General features: G+C 38.0%; 3 protein-coding genes and 1 long non-coding RNA gene across 4 annotated transcripts; all 4 read right to left on the reverse strand.

The window, feature by feature from the left end:
- Positions 1–1,382: 1,382 nt before the first annotated feature.
- On the reverse strand, positions 1,383–2,419 carry LOC149075717 (uncharacterized). Its single transcript, XM_089242134.1, has 4 exons — positions 2,339–2,419; positions 2,024–2,211; positions 1,838–1,941; positions 1,383–1,729 (listed from the first exon to the last, which is right to left on the reverse strand). The coding sequence occupies exons 1-4, from the start codon at positions 2,417–2,419 to the stop codon at positions 1,440–1,442; spliced, it is 663 nt and encodes a 220-aa protein (XP_089098260.1). The 3' UTR covers positions 1,383–1,439.
- A 373-nt stretch (positions 2,420–2,792) lies between these two features.
- On the reverse strand, positions 2,793–3,675 carry LOC149075718 (uncharacterized). The gene is made up of 3 exons (XM_089245461.1): positions 3,306–3,675; positions 3,101–3,223; positions 2,793–2,992 (listed from the first exon to the last, which is right to left on the reverse strand). The coding sequence occupies exons 1-3, from the start codon at positions 3,665–3,667 to the stop codon at positions 2,794–2,796; spliced, it is 684 nt and encodes a 227-aa protein (XP_089101587.1). The 5' UTR covers positions 3,668–3,675; the 3' UTR covers position 2,793.
- A 50-nt stretch (positions 3,676–3,725) lies between these two features.
- On the reverse strand, positions 3,726–6,042 carry LOC149075719 (uncharacterized). Its single transcript, XM_089242135.1, has 5 exons — positions 5,966–6,042; positions 5,407–5,890; positions 4,622–5,298; positions 4,174–4,521; positions 3,726–4,062 (listed from the first exon to the last, which is right to left on the reverse strand). The coding sequence occupies exons 1-5, from the start codon at positions 6,040–6,042 to the stop codon at positions 3,726–3,728; spliced, it is 1,923 nt and encodes a 640-aa protein (XP_089098261.1).
- LOC149075720 (uncharacterized) lies at positions 5,991–6,689 on the reverse strand. Its single transcript, XR_016194193.1, has 2 exons — positions 6,581–6,689; positions 5,991–6,494 (listed from the first exon to the last, which is right to left on the reverse strand). It is a non-coding gene; the product is annotated as an uncharacterized LOC149075720 (long non-coding RNA).
- Positions 6,690–21,752: the final 15,063 nt, after the last annotated feature.

The following is a 21,752-nucleotide window of genomic DNA, read 5'->3' on the forward strand; positions in this document are numbered from 1 at the left end:
CACGTTAAGACACACTTCACATAGAGCCCGTATGACACTGTTGCTACTTTTCTTTATCAGATCAGTACGCTTCTTGCCTCTACAACAGGTGAGCTCTTTAAGAGTCTCTAAATTTCGTTGTGCGTACCTCGACATCTTGATCGTCACTGACAGTCGAAACCTCTTTCTCGTATATACATACCGTATTTGACGGCCTTGATCAGTGCGCAATGGGGAAAATTAAAGCCGTGTTTGAAACAGCGGACTTTGGGATTTGGTAAAGAGGGGGATGTAGGATAGCCAATGAGATCGTGGCAGATCTTCCCCGTCATCTGCCCAATGAATTTGCATTTTTCAAGTCCTTTGCAATAAATTTCAGAATACGAATCCGACAACAATGAGAGAATTTCTGAACATTTTTCATAAGGCATGTTGCCGCCCTCCCATGAAATGTGGTGTAGATTAGACATCACCCACGTAGCAGACGCCCTTTCTTTACCGCTCAGTTCGAACCAGTCATAAGGTGGTTGAAAAGTATAAGTCCCGTAACTACTGCCATCTAACGAAAAGTAGGCCAGTTCTTTAACTATAAATCCTCTCGAAGTACATTGGAAACCTTCAAAGTCTATAACAAGACCCCCTTCCATGATGTGACCTCTTCGACTGCTTGACACGAAATGAATTTATCTGGGTTGGTAAGCGTAATATGTATCATTCTGGAAAAAACCGGTTCTCAGGCGTAATTGTTCTTCCGTGTTCGGTTTCAAGTCTATCAATAGGTATCCATAAGCGGGTTTACAGGCATCGTTAAAAACCTCTTGAAAAAATGCCTGTCTACCCGGATACATCTGCCTAGCTAAATGTTGAACTTGGCTTCTATCTCGCGGATTTTTGAACAAGACGAGATAATGCGCATTCAAAGATATTTCTCGCATCTGACTGCCTTTATGAAAGAAATTTTGAACGATGAATATCACGGAAAGGTTTCTGTGGTGGCTTCCGCGAATAAACAAATTAGTTAATCGCTTGTCGTTGCCTAGCTCGGACATCAGATCATCGATAACAAATAACGTTCGCGAACCTATGTAAGATTCGTAATCTGTAGGTAAACCTTCTACGAATGTGACACCTGAAATCTGTTCATAAAACGGTTGATAAATACCATAGAACCAAACAATTTCCGTAGGAAATGGATCAATCATTTTTTCGGCTATGAGTCTCGAAACAAACCGAGTTTTTCCCGAAGAAGTCGGTCCAGACACTATACATCCAAAAGGATGTTTAAGCTTTAGCTCCTCCATCGCAAATGACAGTTAATTCTGTTTGCATAACATTAAATACCAAAAAAAACACACACGAGAGAAACAAATCTATAACAAAAATAAATAGTTTATTCATGAAATAGGCGTATTTACATAAGGGACTTTGCGGTAAGAAACATGTTCTGACGTGAAAAAAAATTAATACCCATAAGGCAGCGTCGTGAAATCGGGCAGAAGAACCCTCTTGTCGTATACAAGACCGTATTTTTTCTCCTCTCGTCTGGTCAGTATCCGCCTCCTCTTAGCCTCCCTCACTATCTTGTGGGTATCGACAATAGCGATCTTCGTTGCAAAATCCATGGACTGGACCAGGGCCTTCATCGTGTCGTAGTTGAGCTCTAGCGAGTTTTTGAAGTTGAGTGTGAAGCCTCGAATCTTACAGAAAGTCCTGCCATCTGACCTCCTATAGGCATAATTCTTGGCTCCACCTGAAAATAAGCATTTTTCAAAAACAAATATATATATAATGAGAAACGTCTCAACCTGTGAAATTAAAGGATGAATTAAAGTTTGATAACGAGAATGAGAAAAATTACCTGACACAAACTCCGTAATGTGATGACCATCGAGCTCATCTGTGAATTGGCCCAAGAAATCGCCCAATGGTGGATCGTTGGTCCCATTGCTAGCATAGATGATTCTGAAATAAAAGAAAAACCATTAAGTCAAGTGATAAAACATTGAAAAATTAAATGAAACATTAATTTTTTCAACGAACTTACGAGTCGGTGTCAAAATATAGAAGGTTATCTCCTAGTTTTTCCATCTCGGAATACAACTTCAAACGGGCCCACGTTGTCGTGAAGGCAGCCAGAAAAACGTTGGTCCGGTCGGTCTGGGGTATAAAATCTGTTTTGTAGTGCCATTCAATAGCTGCAACGTTATCAGTGGGGAGATACAAATCCTTGACCTGAAAAAAAAAAAATAGTTTGGTCACATATCATTTTAAATATTAGTTTGATGAAATCAAGTATTAAATGAAATAACATTTTATGAATAATAGAGTAGTATGTAACAGTAGCATGCATAATAATTACCTCAATAGAGGGATCGTTCATCATCTTGTGAAAATCAGATGCTTTAGTCACGTATGACAGTTGCGTCTTGTTCTCCTGCATGCCCCAGCGACCCCAGAAGCTGGAAAAAAAAAGAAATGATTATTTCATCATAAAAAAAGCATGGTTTTCAAAAAATTTTCAATCGTTAAAAAATGATAATTACCTATTCAGACAAAGTTTCGCCACTTGACGCCGACCTGGATTGACTTGGATATTTCTCGGCTCCAATTTTATGCCTTCAATTTGCTGATACTGCTTCACGTACGCGTCTTTGTCAACATTCGTTACACAGTTTGACGGCCATCCTGAGGACTCTTGCTTGATCTTGAGGAAGGCGTTGATGTAGGGGGCAAAAAGACCCTCTCGAGATTGATCGAAATGATAAACCTAGAGAAAACAATCCTAATTAGAAAACAAAAATAATCGGGAAAACATTAAAAATAATTATGGATTAGAAAAAAAAAAAATACCTCGTATATCTTCTTCACGATATATCCTTTCTCGATAGCCTTTTTGAGCTCCTCAGTCACCCAAGTACCCGTGATACATCTTTCCTCGTCGTTGTGATGACATTCTTTGATGCGTGTTTCCACACACGAACGACACAGGGGAAAGGTCAATTTTCCACCGGATCTATAAAAAATGAAATATATAATGATAAAAATAATAAAAAATTTTATGAAAAAAATATGTGAGATTGGGAATACGTGAAGATCACGTTATAAAAAATTATAATAATACCTGTATGGGAGAACGGGCAGATATAATGCTCTTGGTGGTAGAACTTTGCATTTAATGATGCCAAAGTAGGACCCCAGCTCTCCAAAGTTTTCGGTAATTACTTGGGGGTGTCCAACCGGATATCTGAAATGAAATAAAAAACTTGTAAAAAAACAAAGTAATGGTAGCCATATTTTTTAAGTTATATAAATTTTAAAGCACTCACTTGCAGTATTTATTGACCCACGGGTACAAAGACGTGAAGTCAATATATTTTGCAGTGCCTTGATAGAAAAGTTTGATGGCATTAGTTCTTCCGCCATAGAATGCATCCCGTGGGTTAAGCCTGTCAACATAGTAAAAGTCCACCAGGAAGCATTTGAGAGCTTGATCCGTTTTCTTCAGGGCGTTAAAGTCATGCTCCCACATGACTTCGAGATTGTATCCGCCTCGACGGATTTTTTGTTCTTGCTCTAAGGTCTTCCTGTGGAGTTCCCACATGTAGCTCTGGGTGCTGGGGTTCACCATATCTTTTTCGAAACAGTGTGGGCAGCCGTGCCAATAACATCCTGAAAAGAAACAAAGCATATATAAATAAAATGAAACATATGTAGTAAAGCAAACAAAGTAATAAAATTAATTAATATTACTTACCATGAAACAAAAACACGGTGTTTGTTTCCTCGCAAAACCCGTCTACGCTGAGCCCAAGCACTCTTTTTTCTCCCGTCCCGTTTCTGGAATGTTGAATGTTCAACCCTAGGTATGACAACCATTCAATGCTAAGACGACTGCTATTGGTATTGTTGACGTAACCATTAATGGGCACCATCCCAATAATGCCTTCATCGATGTATTTCGACCTGTAGGTCGCCATACAGGCCGAGGCAATGGTGAGGTACTGGAATGGGTCGACGCCGGTTAATCCCAAGAACTCTTTCCGAAACTGCAAGCAGCATCGACGAAGAATATCGACGTCTGACCTAAAAATTAAGAACATAGTGTAGAAATGTTAAAAGAATGGAAAAAATAATCTAAACGAATAAAACAATAATGAATAAAATATACTCAATATGGAGGAGAAAACAACTTACTTGCAGTATTCGTACATTTCGTCTTGGAAGACGAAACTTTCGTTTTTCCTCTGCTCGTACCACTTGTCGAATTTCGCTTTCGCTTCGACGGCGAAAGCTTCCGGATTAAAGAAGTTCATGGAAGGGAGGGGTCCATTGTAGTCTTGGTTTTCCCGTCGGTTGAAGAGATGAGGAAAGTACCCTTTCTTCAGCTCCTCCAACCCGAAAGTTTTCGGCAGTTTGGACAAAGCCATAGGGAGAAAGTTAAGGCTGTCGATAACCCGGATGTTGATGGTGTCTAGCCGCAAAGCCATTATTTTGGATCCACACGGCACAACAGAAGGCTTTATTCCTTGTTCTAGGAGATATCTGTAAAGAAAAAAATAACACATGTGTTATAAAATTACAAAATGCATGCATAATAAAACAGTAACATGCTATTTATGTAAACATTTTCAAAAAAACTTACTTGAGCAGGAATTGGCCATCGAACCCCTTCATGTTGTGTGCGATGGCAGTGTACCCCTTATGTTCTTTGCGGAAGAGCCAGGCGCAGAATTCGTTGAGGGCGTTATACCCTCGAAAGACGAATTCAGCTCCGTCCGAGTACTGAGCAACTGCAAAGTTTATCACGTGCTCGCCTGAAGATTGATCCGTCTCGAAATCGAAGAAAACGATCTTGTCCGAAGGGGTCTTCGCCTTCTTCTTTTTGAGGGAGCAGAGATGATGTTCATCTTGATGAAAATTTTTGCAGTTGCTGCAATACTTTTCCCCGCAAACGTGTTTGCCTCGAGGCCGTTCTTTTTCTACAAGAAATTTCTTGCAGGACGGGCATTCGTAGAATTGCTGGCAGAAGCTGCTGTTTTTGCCCCCGAGACTCTTATGCCTTGCAAAGCATTCAGCCGATCGACATGTCCTGTGACAGTCATCGCAGCGTTGGGGAATGACGAGAGTGCATGCATCGCTGAAGCAGGTGTTGCATCGGACTGCGCATTTATGTCTCTGGACATGGTCGTAGCCCTTGTCGCAATCCGGACAGTAGTAAATTGAGCCGTGGAATCCCTTGGGAGATGTAATGAGGTCATAGTGCCCGTCGTTGAGCAACAAAAATATTTTTCTGTCTTTCTTGGGTGTCTTGAACACCACCTACATTAAAAAAGAAACAGCTTGAAGAAATATAAAAAATAATTTCAAGTGATGAAATAAAAAAATTCTTCCTGACTAAAAATAATATCGGTGAATAAAATAAATTACCCGATAAAATTCTTCCGAAGACTTGACAAATATTTGGACGTCTAGAACCTCGGCAAACTTGGTGATGGCATCAAAGCCACAAAGACCTTCAGGCACTCCGGCCACTCGATGTAATGCCAAAGCCATGTCTCTCTGTATATTCTTGCGCCCATCTTTGACCGTCGACAGCCTCGGATGTTTTTCAAGGATGGCGTGTCCAACAACGATGGCACGACTACAACACAGTCCGTCCTCGGGTATACGTGTAACTGATTTTTTTGCCAACCGGTCAGTCGATATGTTGACAATCTTGCATCTGCCACCACCTCGTGGTAGTCGGACCGTAATGACATCAAACCTGAGAGATGGGTCGTCCAGGGGTATAGAGTTCTTGCTCTGTAGAACTTTCATTATCACAGCCAGGAGTGATTCTATGGTGAGTGAGGCTACAGTAACAAGAGATGTAGAGATAGGCCTGTCGAAATTATCGGACGTCATGACAATCCTGAAGAAAAAAAAAATTAATTATTCAATTCAAAAAAATTCCTCAAAACACTCTGAATATCCAATAAATATTTACCGAATGCGGTCCTCAGAATGCAGCCCGTTGGTTGTCTCGTCTATCAGCTGCCTCAACATTGATCTCAAAAAAGCCATTGCAGCTATCAGGCGAGTTGACGGGTCCACTAGGGCTTCGGTTCGTATACGGGCAGCATAAGTGATTTGCTCAGCATTGAACTTCTTGTTCAGCTTGCGGGACTGCTCCTGCAGCACGTATGGACGTCGGGTCTATAAAAGAAAAAAATAGAATGAGCATATTGAAAAAAAAAGTAAAAAAAATAATTAATTGACATAAATAATGCTTACGGAATTCGAAGTTCCCTCGCCCGGATCACCACCGCCACCTATCTGTTCTATGGCATCCTGTAGGAAAGAAACAGTATTAAATAATCGAAGGAGACAAATAAAAAGAGATAGTAAATAATTTTAAAACAAATTGAACCAACCTTCTCGACCTGGGTCCAATCGATTTCTTGAGAGAAAGGGTTCTCGGCCATAATCCACTGCGCCTCATCAATATGGAAATCCGATCCGAAGATCAACGCATTCTAGAAAAAATAAAAACTCGTTCAAAAAATAAAATACGTTGGATACATTGGTATAAAAAAAGAAATTAAAATGATATTGAACATACCTGTTCCTCTAGATCCCAGTCAATATCACTAGGTAATGGGTTTTCGTCAAAGATTGCAGCGGAATCCATCTCGATCGAGCTTGAAACTAAGAATGATGGTCTTTCCTTGCTGTCGGGGGGGTTATATACATCCCATGGTCAAGATAACGCTATGACCCCATACCCCTTTTAGTTTTACTTTGGATTTGAACTCCAAAGGGCGTATAGTAATTATCGGGAAGAACCCCGTGAGAACGGAAACATCCCATGGTCAAGATAACGCTATGACCCCATACCCCTTTTAGTTTTACTTTGGATTTGAACTCCAAAGGGCGTATAGTAATTATCGGGAAGAACCCCGTGAGAACGGAAACATCCCTTGGTCAAGATAACGCTATGGCCCCATACCCCTTTTAGTTTTACTTTGGATTTGAACTCCAAAGAGCGTGTAGTAATTATCGGGAATTAGTTGATAACCACAGACAACATCCCATGGTCAAGATATGACCCCATGCCCCTTTTAGTTTTACTTTGGATTTGAACTCCAAAGAGCGTATAGTAATTATCGGGAATTAGTTGATAACCACAGACAACATCCCATGGTCAAGATATGACCCCATGCCCCTTTTAGTTTTACTTTGGATTTGAACTCCAAAGAGCGTATAGTAATTATCGGGAATTAGTTGATAACCACAGACAACATCCCATGGTCAAGATATGACCCCATGCCCCTTTTAGTTTTACTTTGGATTTGAACTCCAAAGAGCGTATAGTAATTATCGGGAATTAGTTGATAACCACAGACAACATCCCATGGTCAAGATATGACCCCATGCCCCTTTTAGTTTTACTTTGGATTTGAACTCCAAAGAGCGTATAGTAATTATCGGGAATTAGTTGATAACCACAGACAACATCCCATGGTCAAGATATGACCCCATGCCCCTTTTAGTTTTACTTTGGATTTGAACTCCAAAGAGCGTATAGTAATTATCGGAAATTAGTTGATAACCACAGACAACATCCCATGGTCAAGATATGACCCCATACCCCTTTTAGTTTAACTCCCCCCTTTCCTATGTCACACTCCCCCCCCCCTAACAAGAACTAACCATCTTTCCTCCCCCCTCCTTCTTTTCAGATTCGACCAATCGCAAGAGTTTTCAGATTCGGCCAATGGCGCCTCAGAATTGGGACAAGATCTCAACTCTGGGGGCCCCACGTCTACTTTCCTCCTTTTCCACATTTATACTAACTAACAATGCTGACATGTTTGATTTTTCCTAGAGGCAAATATTCAGAAGCCAGACTAAATTTCATAATTTTCTTGTCACACGTACATACACACACGAATTTAAACATCCACAGACTCTCTTGTCTTTCCTCTTCGTAGTGGCCCCCCGAGGGCCGGTTTAGAAGGCAGCCAATGCCCGCAAACGGGCAGGTACTGCCTGTAATCCTTTCGAGTTTCGAGTTTAGTTTTACTTTGAATTTGAACTCCAAAGAGCGTATAGTAATTATCGGAAATTAGTTGATAACCACAGACAACATCCCATAGTCAAGATAACGTCTCGACAGTGACATAAAAAAATACCTCCATTTTGAAAATAAACACGGTCGACAGGTAGTCCGGTTCGAAATATATCGGACAGGTAATCTGGTTCGAAATCCGGCGAAAAAAGGAAGTCGGTCAAAAACGCGCGAAAACATTTCCGGTGGTGCCATCTAGCGGCGGAAATTGGCGTAAATCGCGGTAAAGCGACGCCAAGACTACTTCTGGGGCATTATATCAAAAATTATTTCTTGCATTTATCCTGAAATAACTCAAATAGCATTAATTCCTAATTTCTATTACTTCTAAAACTTGTTTTTTTCATAAATTTTGTGAATTACTACTTTCATCAATTTCAAATTTTCATTGATTCCAAAATAATTTCTTGCATTAATTATGAAATGTCGTTTGTTCTAAAATTACTTGTAACATTAATGTGAATTTTCATTGATTCTGAAATTGCCTTCTTTCATCAAATCCGAATTTTCATTGATTCTGAAATTGCCTTCTTTCATCAAATCCGAATTTTCATTGATTCTGAAATTGCCTTCTTTCATCAAATCCGAATTTTTATTAATTCTTGAAATATATCTCGCATTATATATATAATTAGCAATTTCCATTACTTATAAATTTTCTTTCATCAATTTCGAATTACCTCTTTTATCAATTTTAAATTGTTATCAATTCTGAAATGAATTCTTGAATAAAAATTCAATATTCTCATTTGTTTTCCTCAAATACTTATCACATCAATTCAGAATTTCCATTAATTCTGAAAATATTCTCTTTTTCAGAAATTCCGAATTTTTTACTGATTTTTTGATTAATTCTTGCGTTGTTTCTGAATTTCATTAATTCTGAAATTACTTGTTGCATTGGTTCCGAATTTCTATTGCTTCTGAAAATTCTGAAATGGCTTCTTGCGTGAATTCTGAAATTTTATTAATTCTGAAATTACTTCTTGCACGAATTCTGAAAAATTCCAATGAATTCTAAAATTATTTCTTGCATGAATTTCGAAATTCCATTATTAATTCTGAAATTACTCGCAAAGTATGGTTACCCCTGATTGATCTTCGAGTAAATCCCCCTATGACCAAAAATAGAAAATATATAAGGTCGATCTCCCCTTGTCTTTAGATTAGAGCCCTGTCAGAAAGAGCCACCCTTAGGGGTATGCGACAGGTGCGACCGCATTGGGCCCCGAGTTTTTGTGGGGTGGGGGGGTTGGCTCGCATTTACTGTAACGATAATTTTTTTCATAAATTCTGAATTTTCATCAATCCTAAAAATATGCATTTTCATGAGGAAAGAAATAAAATTCTGAACTTTCATCAATTCTGAAAAAGTATTTCTTTCGTTTATTCTGAATTTTTTCCATTCTAGAATTCTGAATTTTTTTCAATTCTGGAATTCTGCATTTTCCTCAATTCTGGAATTCTGAATTTTCATCAGTTCTGAAACTATTTATCGCATTTATTAATGGATTTTCACTAATTCTGAAAATATTTCTTTCATTTATTCTGAATTTTCATGGTTGCTGTATGTAATTATTTTGTGCATTTATTGTGAATTTTCATGATTTGGCCCTGCTGTCAGCTACCCCCTTCCGGGGTGGCGGTCACAATGCATACTCACATGGGGCATTTTAATGTGATTTCGGGGATTCCAGAGGCTTAAACATTTCTAAGGCTCTTTGAGCCCTGATTACCTATGTTGAAGGGGGATCGATTCCCAAAAAGGCACACATCAACAGAATATCGGGAGAACTAAAAAATATCTATACAACACGCGAACATGAAAAAAAGGAATTTGAAGGAAATTCTCGAAGAAGAAAATAGTTGCAGAACCAATGAAAATTCAAAATTAATGAAATAAAAATTTAGAATTGATGAAAGCAATAATTATATACACAGAACGAAGGAAAGTTCAGAATAATTGAATCGATGAGAATTCAGTAGCGATGAAATAAATAATTCCAAAACAAATAAAAATTCAAAATTAATGAAAAAAAATATTTTCTTAGAAAAAATGAAGATTTTTGAAATTGATGGAAATCAAACATTAATGAAAGCAATAATTCCATAATTAATGAAGATTTGGAATGGATGAAAATTGAAAATGCATAAAAGAAATAATTCCAAATTAAATAAAAATTTGAAACTGATGAAATTCCAAAATTAATGAAAGAAATGGTTCCCCAGGGAGAACAAACAAAGATTCAGCGTTGATGAAAATATATAATTAATATAAGTAATTTTCCAGATTTGAATGAAAAAGAATTCCAGAATTAATGAAGATTTGGAATTGATGGAAATTGAAAATTAAAGAAAAAAATAATTCCAGAAAATAAGAAAATATAATAATTGTGGAATTAAAATGAAAATTTGATAGTATCGAGAATCGAACAACAATGAATGAAATGATTCCAAAACAAATAAAGATTCATTTTTTTCATCGAAGAAGATTTGGAATTGAAAATCCAAAATTAATGAAAGAAATCCTTCAAGAATTAATGGAAATTTGGTATTGATGGGAATCTAAAAATGATGAAAGAAATAATTCTAGAATCAAAGAAAAAAAATTATTTCAGGATTATGAAGATTTGGAATTGAAAATTCAAATTTTTCCAGAACAAATAAAAATATTCCGAGTTAATTGAAATTCAAAAGTAATGAAAGTAATAATTCCAGAAGCGAAGACTTGGAATTGATGAAAATCTTTAATTAGTGGAAGAAGCGATGCCAGAGCAAATAAAAATTGAAAAATTTGCGGAAATCCAAAACTAATGAAAGAAATAATTCTCTCCGGAATTGATGAAAATTCAGAGTGAATGTGAATTTTACGAAATTTCAGAATTAATGAAAGCCTTCAATCATTTGGTGCCCCCCGAACTCTCATTAAACATTTTTAAAAGTTTTCATGACTCTTCTTTTTATATACGTGAGTGGTCTATTTATTTTATAAATAATTTTAAATCCATCGGCATAAATCTATGTCCATTCCTACAAGAAAAAAAAATTAATCCGCTAATTTTGAACAAAAAAAAAAATTTAGTTGAAAATAATTAATTAATTTTGTGTATTTTTGTTGCACTGAATATTCTCTGATTTTCCATGTATTTTAAATTGACGACTACCATTGGTACAGTATACGTCACTCATGTGTGTTGCATACATGTCATGTCTAGGTTCCACTCGGTGGCGCCAGAAAAAACATGCTATGTATCTTTCTGGAACATTCGGAACGTTTACACTTTCTAGAACGTTCCATGTCTCTATAAAAAAGAGCCGCCGAATCGCCCGAAAGCTCATACGCTGTTTCGTCTCTCTAGCGGACGGTCGAATTCTCCGGTGACTTTGCGTGTTTCCCGTGAGTTCGTTTTCTAGATTACTTCTTGATACATCGAAAAAGTTCGAGATATCCGTTCGAGCATTGGCAAGATGGGTTGTCTATTTTCACGCTGCAACAAAAAGAAAACCTGCACTCCAAAAGTGCAGCCATCCCGATTGGTTGGAGTTCGTGTCTTCTGCTATCCTCCACAACCACCAAAGATGAGGAAATCAGCTTCGTGCGGGAATATGCGCAACAACATCGGAGGACAAGGAACTTCAACAGCTAGCCATTTCAATGGGATTGGAACAGCTTCTGGTGGATTACGGTCAGCAACGATCAACAATGCAGCTGGAACCGGATTTCCCTCGTTTCCAGTTCGTCAGAAGTCACCCAAGAACAAGGAAACTAATGGAGCTAATGAAAGTCAAGGCAGCCCGACTAAAGAAGCTTCGAAGGGCGAAAGCCAAATTGGTTCAAGTACCCACTCCGGCAGATCAGGTGAAGAATGTTCCCAGCGCGATCTCGGCCCTCCAGTCCAATGCTACTCGTTTGTTGTGAATGGCCTGGAAGCCGACAAACTTTTAGGAACGAAATCGGGGCGAGAAATATTACGCATGCTCGCCTGTCTTCATGTGCTGGATCAGGTGAGTGCACCATCTCACTTTCAACGAGAAAGCACCACTGGCATTAACATCCAAGGATTCGATGGAAGAAATCGTGGCGGAGCAGATAAGAACCGATCGGACTGGCGCAATCATCACGAGTTCCCGGATGTCAATATACATATCGGTGGCAGTCCTATTTCCTTCGGAGAACCTTTTGAAGGCGCGAATACAGATAGCACGTTGCTGGAGATGATTAAATTACTCAATTTGATTAATGAAAAGCCCGACCATAACGCAGGAGGATTCCCATCACTTCAATACTACTTGAATGGATCACCTCTGCAGGACATACCACACGTGAGTACTCCACAAGCCAATGCACAGCTGTTCGGCCAAAACCAAGTGAATGATTCCGCAGGACTGCGCACCCCATATACAGATATACCTCCGCAAGGCAAAGTAGCTCCAATCGATGAAGGTCTACAGAATGCTCCTGTAGGACCGAACATGCATTCCCCATATGTCAACATACCGCTGATCGGTCAAGGCCAGATGGATGTTCCTCTAAGATCAAACATATATCCTCCACTAGGCAAAGTAACCCTGATTAATGAAGGTCTAGAGAATGCTCCTATAGGACCGAAGATACATTCTGCATATACCAACATACCGCTGATCGGTCAACGCCATATGAATGTTTCTGTAGGACCAAACCTATATCCACCCCAAGGCAAAGTAAGCATGATCGATGAAAGTCTAGAAAATACTCCTGTAGGACCTGCTCCGAACATACATTCCCCATATGCCAACGCACCGCTGATTGGTCAAGGTCAGATGAACATTCCTATAGGACCAAACGTATATCCTCTCCAAGGAAAAGTAACCCTGATCGATAGTGACCAGGTGAACGCCTCTGTAGGACCAAACATACGTCCTCCACGTGCCAACATACCGGTGATCCATCAAGGGAAGATGAATTTTTTTTCAGGATCAAACCCACGTTCTCCATATGTCAACAAACCATCGATCAACAAACGTATGGATAACGCCTTCGATTCACTCGCACATCGTCAACATGCCAGCACGTCACGAAACAAAGATGAAAAGTTCGGTGAAGCCATGGGACCACTAAACGATGAGCTGGACGGCATAAACAACATTAATGTGATCAACGAAGACGAGTTTGATGAAGCCTTCGGACCGAACGCACAGTTTAAGGATGTTGACGAACTAATCAACCACCTCGAAGATATGATTAGATCGAAAGATGGATTTAATTCACGTGGAAATTTCAAAGCTGGTGCAGGCAACGGTGGCATCGACGAGAATTCTGATGGCCAGGTGGGAAAGGATGGATCTGAGACTGAAAAATAGGACAGCTTTTGAAGTCTGGGAGGAATCTCAATGAGATTTGAGTGAGTTTCTGAATTTCTTGTGTGCATTTTTGACTGATATCTTGATTATGAACTGTGTGTTCACGCTATCCCTAATTTTCTTAAACGATGCTGTGGGTCTTTTATAAGAGATTGTCTTCTTGTGAAATTGGCAGGTTATAAATTTATAGCATTCTTGAGAAGTAAACCTATTGTGAATTAGTTACTTCCCGGTCTTTTTGCCTCATATTGTGAATACGAGTCTTAAATGTTTTTTTTCCCCCGATGCATTATTTATAAGGTGATTGCGTTTCTTAAAATTAGAACGAGATGTATATTAGATTATGAAGTAATCTAATGAATAATCCAGTTGAATGTAGAAGATTAATTGATTTGATTAAGTTATATCACCTTATATTGTGAATACGGGGGCCGTTAAATGTTTTTCTCCGATGTATATTTGGAAGGCAATTGCATTTCTTAAAATTAAAGCGAAATGTTTATTAGATTACAAAGTAGTCTAATGAATAATTCAATTAAATGTAGAAAATTGATTGATGAATATTAAATGTAAATGATCAATAAAATAGATTAAACGTAGATTAGATCATCTTTGGTTGTTTTTTTTATTTGGTGTTTTGTTGTTTACTTTCAATTACATGTTTTGCTAAACATTATATACACGATGTCTCAGAAATATCTACCTCCAAAATAGCGAAAATATGGCAATCTTGCTAACACCATGAGGAGCAATAGTGAAATTTTATGTACAGTGTGAGAAGGGAGAAAAAATACTGTTCATTTTCCTCTCCATTTAGTACAGTACTATTTGTGTAACGGAAATACAGGGTGGGCAAAAAAGTCCACGCACACACATAGAAACTTTAAAAATTCATAAAAACCGGAAAAATAACCGAAATAAAAAACGGTTTGCAGAGTTAGCATCGCTAGGTCATCACGGGAATTTTTTTAGGAGAGGTTAAAAAAACTAAAAAACCGATAGGTGGCGCTGATAAAATGCCCCTTTTCCAGTCCTCACATTCTTCTGAACTCGGAATTTACACAAGGCAATGGTCGATGATTCCTGGTTCACGTAAAACAACTCTTCATCAACAAAAATCTTTATCCTTCGTACTCAGCATCCTTGTTCACATACACTGTTTACAAAGGTGAACTAGTAGTGGATTAGGAGCGCAAGTTCTTATAACCGTCTCATTTGCATATTTCCACCGAAGTCGTTCGTACCAGTGCCATCTATCAGCTGTTTTGAGGTTTTTTCCCTATCAAAAAAATTCCCGTGACTTAGTGATGCTAACCCTGCAAAACGTTTTTTATTTCGATTTTTATTCATTTTTAAAGTTTCTACGGACTTTTTGCCCACCCTGTATATACATTTTTCCCAGAGGGACTAATATTCGTTGTTCCCTTTTTTGGCACCAGTGTCTTAAATTGTGTGTAAACATGCGCTAAAAAAAAGTCATTTGTTACCTTAAATAAAGTTAAATTACAAATATTGTTTAACATATCAGCCCTCCAATTCCACTAATTTTGGTAGTAGTTCTGGGACACCATATATACAGTGGTAATTTGATCATTTTTTGCACACGAGGGCTAATTAGGCTGGTACCTACAATTTATTGCTGATTCTCAATGCCAGTCTTTTTTATACTCACCGAGAGGTTGGTGCGCTAACCCCTCGGTGAGAGACTCCCTGTGGTAATAATCTTTTTCTGTCATCATGCCACCATATCTGTTGTGTACCCTTGCCAGGAAAGTTTCCTGACAAGGACGAACGTATATGGTGGAACCTGTTAATAAGAAACATCCACATGTGAGAGACTAAATAGAGTCCTTTATTTAAAGAGATACAAATGGGGACATCCATCTCTCTGTAGAAGTGTCACTTAATGAAAGGTTTGATTTGTATAAATGATGCCTATTTCTCTTTTATTTCAATGTATCATTAAGAGGAATTGAAGAGTTTGCTGTAAAAAACAGGTGGCACCACTTCTTGTGAGGGTAATTAACTTATTACATTCCCAAAATATGTAAATTAAAAAAATCTTTTGATTGGGTACAGGAATCATGTAGAGCGAAGCTTTAGTTTTAGAGCGTCTCAATGAAATCTCAGTCTCGCTGCAGAGAGCAACAGCCGTATAACGGTACAATTATTCATTCATTACACTTCACTCACTATGAGTTGAGAAAAAACTTGAGTTGTTTAAAAAAGTCATTGCAGATGACAGCACTACACATAACAAGCATTACACAGAAACAAACTTCACAGGAAATTTCACTATACGTACAAACACATTCCAACATGCACCAATTCATTAGAAGTTCCGCAGAGAAATATGGATGAGCAGGCGGGTCTCGTGCCCCAGATGCTAGGCCCAAGGGGGCACAAATTTCATTCTGAAACCTCTCCTTCAACATTAAAAAGGGGGGGGGGGTGTCAAAATGCGCGCTTGCCCCGGGTGACCAAGCATCTAGTTGCAGCCCTGTGGACAAGGTACCTGTCTAGTTTAGTATCTCAACGAATAGGGTTGGTTGTCTCATTCTTCTAGAATATAGCAATCTGAGGGCTGTCCTCTTTCTTTTCGCTGGTAGCAAATAACAATAAACGTTACAAAATGTGATAGAACAGGTTCAAAAATGCTTCATACAGAATGGAATGTGATTTTTAATGAGCTAACGATGCAGTGGCCAAGTTGGGTTTATTAGACACTAATTTTTCCCATTAAAGAAAATTTTACCTTTTATTCCGATCAAAAAAAACCTTTCCGATTAAACTTACTAAAACCTCGATTACATATTCAATTGCAGTTCAAAAATAAAATATTAAAAGAATGATACATAGCCCATGTTTTAGGTAACGCAATTCTCCCAGAAAGTGACTAATCGTTATTTCGCAAAATTTTTTCCAAAATTCCAAAAATTTGCTCTGTAATCCTCAGAAGGTATTTCTCATTATTTGCATGAGAAAATACCTCCTGTGGGATTACAGAGCAAAATGTAGCGATTGATGTAGCAAAATCATGTGAAAAACAACCACCAACCTCCTTTGCAGCAAACTCTTCAAAATAATTTCCAAGATTTTTCTTTAAAATCTGTGCAGGTTTTTATGAACGTCAACCGGAATAATTTCTAGTTCTTTTTCCCACATTTTGTACATACTAAAGTCAAACTTAAAAATTCACGTAATATTCAAAAACATGCATAAGGTAGCTAGATTCTCCAAATTAAAACACAGGACACATTTTGCTCTGTGGGATAATAATTTAGACGATAAATAAAAACGGTTACAGACACAGAAAGTCATGGTTGAGTTTGGTCATCTCTGAAAAGTTACTTGTCTCTGCAACAGATGGCCCCACTAAAACAACTAGACTTTCTGTACTCTTCTAATGTCAAGATTGGGTCAGGGGAATAACCTCAAACTGTAGGTAATGACAACAAAACCCTCAGACAGGGCGTTGGAGCCAGGGGTGCTGTGCACCCACAATGTTTTGTAGCCCAGGTCCGAGCACCCCCCAGAATATATTCAGCAATTGTTATTTCTACAAAAAGCCACAATTGAGCACCCAAAATACTGAAAAATTTCCGATGTCCCTGCCTGCCGAAGCCACAATGAACAAATCTTGGTGTGTGGCAAACACTTGAGCGGGATTGCTTCAAGAATACAGTAATTATTTGAATCCAAATGTCTGCTTTATCTGTCGAGCAATGATATAATCTGTCTTTCGTCCACAATTCATGTTTCACAAGAATTTCTGTGCTGTTTCCATTAATAATTTAAAGAATATTCAGTTACAGCACCAAAAGTGAGTACCAGGGTTCCAAAATTTAATTTTGTCTTGCTCATTTCTCTAAAATTCAAAATATGGTACAAACAAGCGTCCCGAGAGTATTTTCCTTTACTGTATAAAGATAAGTGTGATGGGAGATTTCTGGCATTCATGTCATGTACGAGTACATATAGGATATCAGGCTGCCCTACACATGTTGCAAAAAATCCATCCACATCTGGAATAAAGGTAGCTTAAACCAGGATTCCACCGACGATCCACGGAATCCTTCTAATTACAGTGTGTAATAAAATATATTTTAAATTACTTCAAGCGAGGGGGTGAGCTTTGTCCAATCCAGCGTTTCTCAACCTGTGGTATGCAGGTTGATAAATTGAATAAATTATTTTCAAGTGTTGTAACTGATATTAGTAATACCTAATAGGTGCATATAGAAACGTCCTCTCCACTTGTCAATACAAGACTTATCGAAAGACTGGTTATTTGTGGAGAAAATTCATCACATGTGATGATCCTTGTAATCTTCATCTCCACAAATAACCAGTCTTTTGATGAATCTTGTATTGACAAGTGGAGAGGACGTTTCTATATACATATGGCTATCTGGTTGGCCTTTGTCATTCACGAGCTATTAGTTGATTGTTGACGCCGTCCATGCACAGTGCCTTTCAACACATATATACGCTCCAAGGTTGAAATATTCTATCTGCTTCCATAGCTTAGATGGTAGAGCACTCGTCCGGCAAGCGAGAGACCGGGGTTCGAGTCCCCGTGGGTACAGTGATGAATTTTCTTTCTCGTAATCTTCATCTCCACAAATAACCAGTCTTTCGATGAATCTTGTACCTAATAAATAGGTGGTTTACGAAAATTTCACCTGTGATGTTTCGTCCCCTAACATTTCATTCCTGGCACGTTTTGTCTCGGTGCATTTCACTTGCCCTGACTGAAAGTGAGTGGCCATATGAATGATCAAATAACAGATGAGTGACACCAAGTGAGTACTTGAACAAGTAGATGAGTGACACCAAGTGAGTACTTGAACAAGTAGATGAGTGACACCAAGTGAGTACTTGAACAAGTAGATGAGTGACACCAAGTGAGTACTTGAACAAGTAGATGAGTGACACCAAGTGAGTACTTGAACAAGTAGATGAGTGACACCAAGTGAGTACTTGAACAAGTAGATGAGTGACCATATTATTGATAAATCTAGTGACTATATGATCAATTAGTCATTCATTGGATAGTCATATGGTCACTCACTTGATCATTGATATGGTCATTCACTCAACCATAGTCAGTCACTCACTCAGTTACTCATCCACTTATAGTGTCACTCATACAATCACTCACTTGGTCCTCACTAGCACAGGTGAAATGTCAGGGCTGAAACAAAATGTTGGGGACAAACTTTTTAGATCCTTCTTGTGGGTTTATAATTACTTATAACCATATTTGATTGAAATTAATATGGGTCAAATTAATAAAAATGGGTCAATTGTTACAAGTCAAAAGTAACCGAAATTAAGCAAAACTCTTGTAAAATACCGGACAGATGTGATGACTCATGCTGTAAATTTAGTAGTCCCTCAACAATTAAAAGAGAATACGGGGAAAAAATAGAAAATTTGCTAATTATTGTTAAAACTGCTAAAGCACAGGAAATGAAAGGGAGGGGGTGGAAAAGACCTCACTAATTGTCTTTCCCACCTCCTCCCACCCCAGACATCACTAAAAACTATAACTCAGCAAAATGATTTTGATAAAATTGCCGAAGAAATGAAGAGGGTTACTGGCATCTTAGTGTAATGAAATGTAGTTCCCTGGAAAAAATTTTCAGCAATACAACTAACTATATGTGAAGCGAGTATTTATAAATTAAGATTATAATTATCATGTCATGATAAAATGTTTAAAATTATGAAAACCATCTGCATTTCCTATTTCAGTAAAGAATATGAATTCAAATAAGCCTCGTAGGAAAAAAAATGGGTCAATTGTTACAAGTCAAAATGGCCAAAAGTAACCGAAATTAAGCAAAACTCTTGTAAAATACCGGACAGATGTGATGACTCATGCTGTAAATTTAATAGTCCCTCAAATTGTTTCAGACATATAATAGGTCCTTCCGTACAAAAAAGGTTGAGAAACGCTGGTTTAATTCATCATTAAGAGATATCGGCTCTGAAGAATGAATATGATCTACAAAATAAATATTCACAAAAAAAAAAAAAAAAAAATGTGCAGACAGAGCGAAATGCAAAAATCGCTTGAAACATTTAATTATTCATCGATTACAAAAATCATAAATAATTTTCTTTAAAAAAAATCACTGTACATAACACATTCTAGGTTGCGAAAGAACGAGGGGGGGGGGAGGGGGGATGAAACAAATTCTCTTTTTATCACATCAGCTTCTCTATATATATATAATAAAGATTCGGATATTACACGTTGCCACTGAATTAACTCTTCCGTTTAAAAATATCCTAAACACATATTTGACGACCAACAAAAGAACAAAAAAACTTTGAAAAAATCTATAACAACTTTTTTTTTTTTTCCACAGGACAATCAATTCACAAACAATTAAAAGCGATAAAATTTTAAATGAAGAAAAAAAAAGGTAGTTTCGCTACACCATACACATGCATTTACATAATTCAGATTTGTTCCAGTGTGCATGAGTTTATACGATAAACATAAGCTCAAAATCTATGTGCAGCGGGGAAAATAAATAAATGTATACATTTATGCTTTATATATATATAGGAAACAGTAGTAACGCATGCTGCACTGATTGGATACCTAATTCCGTATGCAGACATGTTATTAGAAACAAAATACAGAAAAATATATACAAGGTGGCATGTTTTGAGTCAAACAAATTGAAATGACAGTACTGTCCGAATACAAGCGAAAACATGTGTGATATATTTCTTTCTAACCAGATCATGGCCAGCCACTCTGTCTCAATGAAGATATATAAGCAGCTAGGAGTGGTCGAAGACGACTTAGGCCATAATGGAAGCTGTGCATGTGTGTGTGTGTTGTGAACCTAATGTGAAGTTTGTTTCTGTGCAATCTTGTGATAGTGCTGCCATCTAGAATTCAAGGAATGAGTGAAGTATAATGACAATATCTGTACTGTTGTAAGCCTGTTGCTCTGTGGCGAGACTTAAGAAGGAGGTCCACTCGCACCTTAAAGTTGGGGGAACCACAGGAAACTAACTTCAGCCGACTACCTCTGTGATGTTGGTGGGGATCAAACCTTGGGTCCTTGTGATATGAGTCCATCACTATGACCACTCCTCGACCACCACAGCACACACACAGTGAAGCATGATATTACATCCTTTAAAGGGTACGATAATTAAGCAAACCAACTTTGGTCATATTGCCATACAGCAATTTACTACCAATCAGCTAGGATTAGAAATGAAGCTACTATCCGTCTGCCATTGCCTAAGACTTCATGGGTAAAGAATTTGTTACCTATGTTCTTTCTCGAATCAAACCTGTGGACCTGATGGAAACATTTATAGTGGTAGACAAGCATCTTGCCACCGCACCACTTGGGTAACATGGACGGTTGGCAGAGGAAACGAAGGGACATTGTGGAAATCTTTGTCTTATACATAAAAAAAACCTCAGAGGAATAGAATGATTATAATACGGTGTTGAAAACAGCATGTTAGATCAGTAGTTTCTCCTTGCTTTTTCCCTAAACGCTGCCACCCCTCCCTTATCCAAAAGTGACTTCCTACTTGTTGAATTGATTTTTTTTAAACAAATTTTTAATAAATAATAATTTTATAAATAAGGTTGTGATCTTTGGACCCTGAGCTAAGAGTTCAGAATAATTTCCTTTTATGGGGAATCTATTAAAGCTTGCCTGATATTACTCAGGAGGGTCTCTATCCAGGAAAGAAATATTTTTCCCCCTGTATCACTTGCCACCAGCCCCGCCCCATACTTAGCTGAAAGTAGCAGCCTACATGTTTGCATACTTACTCTCAATAACCATCGATCAGATCTCAGCATGCAACCTCTCTCCTACAAATGAGAAGGACTCCCGGACCATGTCCGGATGGGGCCAGTTAAGATGCTCCTGATTCTATAGGTGATTTTGCCAAATCGTGAAAGTAATCACACAATTTTTCAATTGACATAATAGATTCAACAAATTTCTTTCAAAATTCTGATGAAAATAAAGGTGAAACTTCCTACTTAGCAAATTAAAACCCTTGATATAACAATTTTTTTTTCAAACTATCCATAATGTTTTCCTTATTTTTCATCACCCGAATCCACAATCTGAAGATTTGACTTCAAAGGATTTGATCTTCAGCTCAAACAAAAGAAAGGGGAGGAGCAGGAATCTGTTCCGTTTTGAGTGGAGGACACAATAGAGCCGATTAGAGTGTGCGTGAGAACATTTCAGTGGCCAATTGATGAAAACCAAAAAAAACCAATGCCATTAAACGCTGTGCTTGTCCACAAGTTCAGATT

Source organism: Pholcus phalangioides, unplaced genomic scaffold, assembly GCF_987345545.1.
Source record: "Pholcus phalangioides strain wild (caught in Gottingen) unplaced genomic scaffold, Ppha-v1.0 ptg000015l_1, whole genome shotgun sequence".
Classification (NCBI taxonomy): domain Eukaryota; kingdom Metazoa; phylum Arthropoda; class Arachnida; order Araneae; family Pholcidae; genus Pholcus; species Pholcus phalangioides.

What these genes read in the sequence shown, in the direction of transcription:
- LOC149075717 (XM_089242134.1), bottom strand. Translation starts at nt 2,419, where the DNA reads ATGCAGGAGAACAAGACGCAACTGTCATACGTGACTAAAGCATCTGAT. An exon ending in CTATATTTTGACACCGACTC is followed by an intron (nt 1,942 to 2,023) that starts GTAAGTTCGTTG and finishes CTTTTATTTCAG; the next exon opens with AATCATCTATGCTAGCAATG. An exon ending in CATTACGGAGTTTGTGTCAG is followed by an intron (nt 1,730 to 1,837) that starts GTAATTTTTCTC and finishes GCTTATTTTCAG; the next exon opens with GTGGAGCCAAGAATTATGCC.
- LOC149075718 (XM_089245461.1), bottom strand. Translation starts at nt 3,667, where the DNA reads ATGCTTTGTTTCTTTTCAGGATGTTATTGGCACGGCTGCCCACACTGT. An exon ending in TGGGTCAATAAATACTGCAA is followed by an intron (nt 3,224 to 3,305) that starts GTGAGTGCTTTA and finishes ATTTCATTTCAG; the next exon opens with ATATCCGGTTGGACACCCCC. An exon ending in CTGCCCGTTCTCCCATACAG is followed by an intron (nt 2,993 to 3,100) that starts GTATTATTATAA and finishes CATTTTTTATAG; the next exon opens with ATCCGGTGGAAAATTGACCT.
- LOC149075719 (XM_089242135.1), bottom strand. Translation starts at nt 6,042, where the DNA reads ATGGCTTTTTTGAGATCAATGTTGAGGCAGCTGATAGACGAGACAACC. An exon ending in CATTCTGAGGACCGCATTCG is followed by an intron (nt 5,891 to 5,965) that starts GTAAATATTTAT and finishes TTTTTTCTTCAG; the next exon opens with GATTGTCATGACGTCCGATA. An exon ending in CTTCGGAAGAATTTTATCGG is followed by an intron (nt 5,299 to 5,406) that starts GTAATTTATTTT and finishes TTTTTAATGTAG; the next exon opens with GTGGTGTTCAAGACACCCAA.